Here is a 10,502-nt window from a genome sequence, read left to right on the forward strand (position 1 = left end):
TAGTAGGATAACTCTAATGAGTTCTTTTTAGCACACAACACAGACACACAAGCAAACAATGTTATGTTGACCCATTATTTTTATTGGTTCACTATGTGTGCAACAATCAATCACAAAAAAGTATCAAATACTTCTGGTCACAAAAAATAAATAAAATAAAATAAAATAACTCAACAAAAACAACAATATCAAATACTAATAATAACAGCCACAATCATAAAAGGTAATTTAAATCTGGAGCAAAAGTTATGGTTTTAACAATACCAACATGCCTAGTGCAACCAGTAAAAGAATGACAGGGGTTTCAATTCATCAGTACATGTTATGATATTCCTTATTAGACACATAGCACCATCTTCCTAGTAAGATACCACATTTGCTCCATCAAGTAAAACAAGGTTCTCCATGTAAGCGGCTACATCAAAACAATAATCAACTTCATTACCGATCTCCTTCTCATGTAGAGTTTCAGGGTCAATTAAAACATTCTTATATTTCCTCTCTATTTCACCGTTGGTAGAGACCAGCAGAGGCCCTTTTTGAACTAGAAGTAAGCCATCGTTGGTGAAACTAATGCAAAAATTAAAATTTTCAATTGATAGAACACAAAGTTTATTCCAGGAATCAATCACACCATACTCCCTCATCACCCAAATTGAGCATAGCGTGCTATGTGGTTGGACACCACTTTCAAATTTAATCAAAGCCAGTTTCCCTTTGAAGGAAGTAATGAATTTCATAAAACAACTTCCTCTTCCTTCATCATCAGGCAGTGGTAGCTGTTCAAATTTCTCACTATTGACATCAAATGACAAAAGCATATCAGCAGAATGCCTCTCCTGTCCACCTACGATTTTTAACATCCAATGCAAATGTCCACTAACAAATGGTAATGCCTTATAATCATTCACATTGTTGTAAAAAAAAATTGGATCCCAACGAGATTCCAAGTTCAACTCTTTTCCATGAATCCGAATTTAATGAGTACACCCCAAACTCAGGGGGAGGCTTAGACGTGGCAAAAATCCGTGAAATCCCAACAACCTTGAAGTCATTATTCTGGGAATCATACCTAATTCCGAACTTCAAAATGGGAGACCGGTTATCGGGCAACCTCTTAAATTTTCTAATACTGGGGTTCCATAAGTAAACAACAACATTAGACCTTGCTACATTATAATCAATGAAACACAATATTCCATTACATGAACCCACAAAATGGGGAAACCCAGATTGACAAGTGAAGGGAACTCTAAACTCGGATATGGTTTCATACGTGTGGTCGCAAGTGAGAGTACAGACTTGACCGCCAGAACGTGAAGAACCAGATGAAGGTTTAGGAATATACCAACGAATGTGTATGACATAACCGTGATGGTGATTGTGATTAAGGAGGTGGGTTGTGATGAATTTGGGGTTGGCTATGGAAGAGTACCAGGGTTTGCAAACGCACCTGAATCTAAGGAGAGATTTCACTGGCAGCCTTGCTAAGATGTCCAACACGACTTCTTCTAGGAGATCATCCTCATGCTTCGACCTACGTTGGAGGATCACTCCTCGTTCTTCTTTCCTTTGGGACATTTTTCAACGGAAGAGACAGGGTACGTGTTAACTGTGAAACAGTATAATATCAGTCAACTATTAAGCCCTTTTTTTTTAATCTAATAAATGTAAGCTCACTGAGTTTTGGGGAAAATTACATTTTACGCTTCAACTCACTCGACCGTATACACTTTAAATTTTTTGAATGCATATTTTACACCTTAAACTATAACTCTTATTATACTTTACCCTCCGACGCTAAGTTTGATTTTAACTTGAATAGAAATTCTAAATTTATGATGTAAAATGTAATAAAAAGTATACTTCAGAGTGGTAAAGTATAATTTTTTATTTATTGTTAAAAGATTGAGATGAGGGGCAATTAAATATTTTTTACGTGATGTCATACTTCTCTATCAAAGTTAACAATGAACTTAACATTGATGTGCAAAGTATAAGAAAGGTCATAGTTTATAGTGCAAAATATGCATTTGAATATTTTAAAATGCAAAGTGTAATCTGTGTATAATTTAGGGTGGCAAAGTATAATTCCTCATTAATAATTAAATAAAGTTCATGTATGACGCATATGTTTCTATGAATTGAAGAAAGCCATTTCTCAGATCTGCTTAATTCCTCCTTAATGAGTAAAATCAAACACTGTTAACATATTATATTTCCTTAAATAATATTTTGAGTATTTAACTAGAACGAAAAAAAAAATACAAAGAAAAAGAAAGGAAAGTTGGAAAGGAAAGAAATGAAAAATATATAATAGATTGAATTATTTGGAGCTTTGATCTCATCTTGAATTGTTTTCCTATTGTGTAGAGATTAGTTTATTAAAATGTTTGATTTTAGCTTTTGTTGTGTAAATCTTCAAGTAAATTTTTTAGTTGATATGGCTTTCGACCCCCATGTGTGGACTAAGCTATAGAAACTCCGGGTACCTAATAAAATTAAAGTTTTCGAATGGCGAGCATGCCAGGATATTCTTCCAACCCGTGTGAATCTTGCAAGAAGAAGAATCATTGAAGACAACATCAAGAGGACTCCAGAATCTGGGATACATGTGTTTTGGGAATGCGGTGTAGCCCAAGGTGTTTGGGCCAGGAGTTCTATCAGATTACATAGATGTACCCACGGCCAAGCTAAAATTATTCAGCTATTTGAAGATCTGCTGGGTAGGCTGACTATGGATGAGTTTGAAATGTTTCTAGTTCAAGCATGGCTTACTTGGAAGTTGGAACCAAATGAATACGGCAATACATGGGGGGAAACTCAAGGAACCATGTTGGTTGAAAATAAAAAAGTTTTGGATTATTTGGGTGAGTTCCAACAAACCCAAGAGCAATTGTCTACACCGGTCAGACAGTCAAGTGTGAATGTGTGGCACCCTCCTCCTGCTTCAATCTTTAAACTAAATTTCAATGCTGCTATTTTTGCGGACTTGAATAGCTCTGGTTTTGGTCCAATTATCCGCAACGAGAGGGACGAGGTGATGGCTGCTATGTCTGTCAAAGGACCACCGGGGAATGATGGTGAAGAGGCTAAAATTTTAGCTTGCTGGAAAGCCTTGGAGTTCTCAATTGATGCTGGATTCTTGGAGCTGATCATAGAGGGAGATAATGCCAATGTCATGAGATCAATTTCTTCCCCGAATACAAATCACTTTTTGTTGGAACATGTCTTTAAAGATGTCCACTGCCTAATCCATGGGCTGCATTGGATGTCTGTCAGCTGTATCAAACAGGATGCGAATAGTTTGGCCCACTCTCTTACTCGATATGCTAGGAATGTTCATGATGAGATTCACTGGATGGAGGATTCACCTCCACTAGTTGTGGAAGCAATGTACTATGATTCTATAATTTTCCAATGAATGAATGCTTGTTCCGGTTTCAAATATATTCATGAGGACCAAAAGCACGTTTAAGCCTAATAAGTTTATTTTTATCTAAAGGAGGTGACCACTAAGATGGTTTATTGGCCTACCTAGGGATTGAAGGGAAAGAGAGAGGTTCGGGTAGTAATAGGTGATTCTAGGCAAGCTCAAAAAAATAACAAGAAGAAGAAGAAGAATATTCTCATCTACAAGAAAATGTACAGCTTTTTACCTTACAATTTTTTAAGTTTAATTAGTCTTTTATTAAGCTTATATATATATATATAATTTTATATAATTTATTTTTAAATTAAAAAATATATATATTAAATAACCATTATATTTACTAGATGATAAATAAAAATAAAAAATAAAACTCTTTTACAATTAGAAAAAGATTATTCCATATCATCAATCCACTAATATATCAAAATAAATCCCCATTAATCCACACCCTACAAAATTATCGGTTTCACAATAATGCTTTTTGAATATCCTATGCCAATCACCTCCACCATATCCTATGTTGAACATAAAACTTTTTTTCCCCTTAAAACAAGTGAGAAATGGGAGATGCGATTCCAAAGTTTTCTCTATAAGAATATTAGACTGTCTTTAAGCCACAAAATTCTTTTTAACTCCAAATCTTCTTGTTTAAATTTTTTTGATATAAAGTGTTGTGCAATTTTCACCAAGCTCCTGTTACATTTATTATTCATTAAGAGTTTGGGAGTTTGTAGACTTACTAGTAAGAGTTTGTTAACTCATCCGGAGGGGAATTTTAAAAACATTTCCATTTTCCCCTTCTTTTTGACGCCAGGTATTTCAATACGTTTGGTATTGTTCAAAGAAAAGCTTTATTTCAAAATTAAACATTAGTTTAAAATTTGACTTTCTAGGTGCCTCATGTTACAAATGATAATTTTGTTGGGTAAATGACACTGGCTCACACCTATAAAACATGCCACCACATTAAGCTTCAACCGCCAATAAGTGTATATATATATATATATATATATATATAACTTAATTACTGTGAATATACATTTTATACAGCTGACCACAATAACAACAACCTGAATATATAACATTAGCAATGTTGCAGAACTTTGAGATTCACAACTTATGAAATAAGCCATCTGGTACACCAATACTTAGGCAATCAGCATTTCCAATACATGACACAAGACAGTTTGTGGATCTCATATACAATGGGAACAATTTTTTTTTTTTTTTTTTTGGAGAAAGAAACCCAATGACTTTAATTAAACAAAAGACTGAAAATCAGCTAATACAAAAGATGCAATGTCTGATGGATAGGACTCCAACCAAACTGAAATAGGAAAACAATGTCTAGCTCTCTAGGCAAGGGCATGAGCTACTGCATTACCCGGCCTACAAACATGAGAGATAGAGGTACTCACAAAGGAGTTTACAATACATAAAATATCTCGAATAAGATGACCACCCGAAGCAAAGTCTCAACCGCCCCATTGAAGGGCTCTCATCACCTGCTCCGAATCCCCTTCAAAAATCACCCTGTCAAGACTAAGTCCCAGAGAAAAAAGTGCAGCTCTTCATGCAGCCAGCAGCTCCAACGCTTCCACTGATGGTGGTTTACTGATCTTTTCCGCCAAAGCAGCCTTTACCTTGTCTTTTGAATTGCAAACAATCACCCCGACCCCAGCTTCATCAGATTCACCAAACATTGCACCGTCGAAGTTAATCTTCCAACTTTCTCATGCAGGCAGACTCCAACTCCTAGGAGCAGCTTTACGAACAGGGGGGGAACTGTGATTTAGAGACTTACAATCACGAAGGTAATCGCGCACAAAGTCTGCAATCTGACCCAGAGGCCTAGTGCTTTCATTTACTCAGGTCTTGTTTCTGTGAAACCAAACTGACCGCTCAGTCGTTGCAAACAGAGCTGCTGTCCCTGATTTTGTGAAGACAAGCTTTACCAGGTCCCTAAATGATGTAAAGACCATCCCAGACCCGAAAACCCAGCCAAAATCCTTCTCCCATACCTCCTTAAGACCATTACAACTCCATAATGAATGGAGAACATCTTCTGAAGCACTTGAACACCGATAACAGGCTGCACTCATGCTTCCTTAATTTGTTCTCACAATGGGAACAAATTAAGGAAGCACTCATGCTTGTTTCACGGTCAACTAACAGAGAAATTCTCTTCAAATTTCCAAAATAAAAAAATCCCTTCCATATGTGGATAACAGAAAATTCCTGACTTACCCAAATAAACAAATACCCTCCCTTGCATTTTGAGTCTGACATGCAACTAGGCTACCATTGCACTTGCAAGTGCAAGCTAAGTGGGTGTTCCCTACCATGTGATAATGTTAATCAGTTGGAGATGGAGGCAATTTCCCAACGATTAAACATATGCATTACACATCAGAACTTGGCAACATAGAAAAATTCACTTCCTAAATCAGTTGGCATACTTCAATCAAATACAAAATTGCAAAGTTGGCTAGATTCATAAGGCTAGATTCTTGCGTGATTCCCTTTGCAAACAGCAATTCTATATGCAGTAATAATGTTTAAGCTCTGTAACAATTAACAGTGATACTGACAATTGATATGTGATTTATCCATTTAATAGACTACTGCACATCAAGATAAAATTATGCAGCTCTTTGCAACAACTAACATATCCATTTAGAATAAACAATGGGCAGCAGGACATCAAAATACAAATTCAAATTACCACTCCTATTCATACAATCTAGATAAGAAGGGCATTTTAAACAATAAAAATGAAGGGAAAAAAAATCCATCACATACAACATACTGTCCCACATGAGGAATCACATTTCAAAAATCAAAAGGGATAGAAGGAAAAACTAAAAAGATAATGCAAGCCTCCTCATTTCTTTAACCTATTCTGCATTCTGGAAGCATAAACCATGAAGCAAACACGTTTAGGTGCAAATTGATACCAAATATAACTGCCTGCTATTAAGGAACAAGTTAGGCCAAACTGGTCAATCTCTATATTTATGGTTGCAAGTGCCATCTTTCTTATGTTGCCACTACTTTGATGGTGGGCTTCCACCATCGTCAATGTTTTTGGTAAAAGATACCCCAATTATCTGATCAAAGCTCTCACCACCATTCATCTTTGAGTCCACTTCCTCTTTGAAGCATTCCTGCTCTACTTCTCTGTCTGGAAAAAATTCTCTCTCTTCAACCTTACAGCTCTCCTAAATCTTAAATTCAACTTCTACCAAGTCCTCTCTTTTTCCTTACTTCCCATCTTCCATCAGAAAAGTATACAACAAAAATCACTTTATTATTTATTTTATATAATAATAATAGGATAATATTTTTATTATACAACCAAGAGTTTCTAGAAATTTAAAAGTTTTATCATGTATTTTATATTATTTAATAACCTACCATATTTTTTAAATATTACTAATTTGAAATTTATATTATTATATTAAAATTTTTTAAATTAATAATTTTTTTTTAATAATAAAATTTATTATATATATTACTTTGAATTTCTTTTAATAGGTTTCCTTTTCTTCTTTTTCTAGGTTTAAACTGATTGTGAGCAAAATATACTAAGGTCTAGCACATACAGAATTGTATATATCAATTATTTAAATTAATCAGACCTTTATAAAATTATAATAAATATATACAGTTATTTATCCTAACAATTATTTCGGAGAGAGAGAGTAAAAATGGTTTTTATTTTTTGGCTCCCTAATCACAAAAAATCCCCTCTTGCATACTATGTGATTGACAACAACTATAGACAACGGAATCTGGCAATGGGCCAATGGCAGTAAGGCACATAATCCACCCATTGGAAATATCCCACCAGGGCAATTGAGCAAGTAAGCCTTCCTCTCACTTTTTCGACTTTCCCTTCATCCTATTCCCATACTCTCCAAATTCTTCTAAATTCTCTCATTGTCACCAACTACATCAAGCTCTAAAAGAGAAACTTATTTGTCAATTATACTTCAAAAGTTGCTAAAACAAACTTTTTTCAAAGGAAACAAAAACTGGGACCAAATTAATTATTTGTCAATTATGGTTGTAACACACATGCAATGTGCAAAAATGTTTTAATTCAGATAATAAATTTTAGCAACTCACATTTATTTCTTTTAAAGCTATATGAAGCTTTTCGTTAGTGAGGGACTTATAGTAGGACTTAACTTCCAAAATACTACTCCTAGCAGGAATCCAACAAATCTAGTCATTCCTAGCACCACCAATTTTATGGGAATAGAGAAGGCCAAGAAAATATTGTAAAATCTCCATCTCTCAATCATGGACTGAGCTGATAAAGAGAACATCCCAATGAATAACTCCATTAGTCCAACGCATATATTATGCCAAATAAGTGTCCTTATTTAGGGCAATTCGAAATGGTGCCAAAAAGGCCCTCCTTAAGGATGACCTCCCCACACCATAGATCAAGCCAAAAGCAAATACGAAAAAATAAAAAACTTAATAAGTTTAGAAAACCTATAACAATCATTCCAATAGGCCATAGCTACAAACTGAAAAACGAAAGATTTTATAAAAATAGGAAATAAAAACTAATACAAATGAAGCGTAGACTTAGAGAATTTAACAATAAATATTTCAACTTCACCACTGACTCCTACCCATCAAAACAATGACCATTCCTTTCTCTCCATAAACACACATGAGACACCAGGAGATCGCGTTTCAAGTCACCCACTGCTTGTCCCATCAAACCTCCCCCTCAAAATACACAACATTTCATGCACCGCTTCTTTTTTTCTTTTTCTTTTTCTTTTTTTTATTTTATTTCTCTTTCTTCTTCCCCTATTCTTTTCTTAGTAAGAAAAAAAAAAAATAGTTAGATAGCTCCAATGAATTCTTTTTATCTCTACAACAGAGAAACACAAGCAAAACAAGGTTATTTTGGCCCATTATTTTTATTGGTTCACAATCTGTGCAACAATTATTCACAAAAATTATCAAATACTAATATATAACAGCCGCAACCATAACAGGATCATATAAATCCAGGGCACAAATAACGGTTTTAAATACTAACATGTCTACTGCAACCAGTAAACACATGACAAAAGTTTCAATTCATCCATACCTGTGATGGCATCACTCTTTATTCACATAGCACCATCTTCTTAGTAAGATACCACATTTGCTCCATCAAGTAAAGCAAGGTTTTCCATGTAAGCAGCTACATCTAAACGATAATCAACTTGAATCTCCTTCTCATGCAGAGTTTCAGGGTCAATTAAAACAGACTTATGTTTCCTCTCTAATTCACTGTTGGTAGAGACCAGCCGAGGCCTTTTTGAACTAGAAGTAAACCATAGTTGGTGAAACCGATGAAATCAGTAAGATTCTCAATTGGAGAACACAAGTTTATTCCAGGATCAATCACCTACCCCCATCACCCAAATTGAGCATAGCGCTATGTGGTTGACACCACTTCAAATTTAATCAAAGCCAGTTTTTCCTTGAAGAGTAGAATTTTAAACAACTTCCTCTTCCTTCATCATCAGGCAGTGGTAGCTCTTTGAATTTCTCACTATTGACATCAAATGACAAAATCATAGAAGTAAAATGCCTCTCTTGCCCACCTCCTTCTATCATTTCTATCATCCAATGCAAATTTCCACTCACAAACGGGAATGTCAAAGTACAATTAAATTTGTGGAACACAACATTGGATCTCCAGGAGATTCCAAGTCCAACTCTTTTCCATGAATCCGAACTTAAGGAGTACACCTCAACTTCAGGGGGAGGCATAGGTTTGGCAGTAGACTGTGAAATCCTGACAACCTTGTAGTTATTATTCTGGGAATCAAACCCAAATCCCAGACTCACATTAAATAAGTGGGTCAAGCAAGTATCGGGCAATCTCTTAAATTTTCTAATACTGGGGTTCCACAAGTATACATCTTTAAACTCAAAAGACCTATAATCAGAGAAACACAAGATGCCATTACATGAACCCACAAAATGGGAATACCCAGATTGAAAAGCGAAGGGAATTCTAAGCTCGGATATAGCTTCAAACGTGTGGTGGGAAGCTACCGTACAGATTTGACCGTGAGGACGACTAAAAGAAACCATGGAACCAGTAGTCTTGGGCATGTGTATGAAAAAACCACGATTGTGGTCATTGCAGTACAGTAAGTTATTATTGATGAAATTGGGGGTGGCTATGTAACGGTACCAAGATTTGCAGACGCACCTGAATCTTAGGAGTGATTTCACGGGTAGCCTTACTAGGATTTCCGCCACGATTTCTTCTGGGAGTTGATTGTTCGTCCTACGGAGGAGAATCGTTGGTTGTGACATTTTCTAATGGAAGAGAAGAGAAAGATGTTTTGAGGTTTGAGCAATGTTTGGGTCAATGAGTGTTTTTCTTTTAAATATGGTTTTAGGAATTGGCTGGAGCAAAATTGAAATGGAAGTCTTATTCAACTAAAATAGGAAATATCTGACACATATATTTAAATGGAGAGATCTTATTCAACTAAAACAGGAAATATCTGACACGTATATTTAAATGGGGAGATAAGAGGGGAATAGCGTTTGGGTCAATGACACGGCGTGTTTTTTTCTCTTAAATATGCTTTTAGGAATTAGTTGAAGCAAAATTGAAATAGAAGTCTTATTCAACTAAAACACTAAAACAGTAATATCTTAAGCGTATATTTAAATGGAGAGATAAAAAGTGAGATATTTTTTTTCTACAAGATAGAATTTTTATTCTAATTTAACCTAAGTGTATACGTATTTGTAACTCTCTCCTAAAGATTTGAACCCCGACTCTTGCTCCCAACACCCCACAAATATTTATACTTGTACAGTGACCACTGCACCTACAAAAGGAAAAATTATTGTGTACTTTCAAAATATTATAAATGCATATTTCCTCCTCTCACATGAATGGTGAGTCCTATTAATTAAATTTTTATTTAAAATTTTTGCACTAGTGTAGATTTGAAAATGGATTTCAACTTACTTGGCTTTTTAAAAAAAAAATTATTGTTTCTGAACCAGAAAACTTCACTAACAA

General features: G+C 35.1%; 1 protein-coding gene and 1 non-coding gene across 3 annotated transcripts; both read right to left on the reverse strand.

Moving 5' to 3' along the window:
- Positions 1–200: 200 nt before the first annotated feature.
- LOC136061244 (F-box/kelch-repeat protein At3g23880-like) lies at positions 201–9,946 on the reverse strand. The gene is made up of 3 exons (XM_065765157.1): positions 8,956–9,946; positions 1,045–1,169; positions 201–956 (listed from the first exon to the last, which is right to left on the reverse strand). Exons 1-3 carry the CDS (start codon positions 9,776–9,778, stop codon positions 360–362), a joined length of 1,545 nt encoding a protein of 514 aa, XP_065621229.1. The 5' UTR covers positions 9,779–9,946; the 3' UTR covers positions 201–359.
- On the reverse strand, positions 4,513–8,819 carry LOC111988733 (uncharacterized). 2 transcript variants are annotated; one of them, XR_010625672.1, is made up of 2 exons: positions 8,553–8,819; positions 4,513–5,771 (listed from the first exon to the last, which is right to left on the reverse strand). It is a non-coding gene; the product is annotated as an uncharacterized LOC111988733 (transcript). The 2 variants fall into 2 exon arrangements; XR_010625673.1 differs by having other exon boundaries at positions 4,513–6,707.
- Positions 9,947–10,502: the final 556 nt, after the last annotated feature.

This window comes from Quercus suber, unplaced genomic scaffold, assembly GCF_002906115.3.
Source record: "Quercus suber isolate HL8 unplaced genomic scaffold, Cork oak 2.0 scaffold_611, whole genome shotgun sequence".
Lineage (NCBI taxonomy): Eukaryota > Viridiplantae > Streptophyta > Magnoliopsida > Fagales > Fagaceae > Quercus > Quercus suber.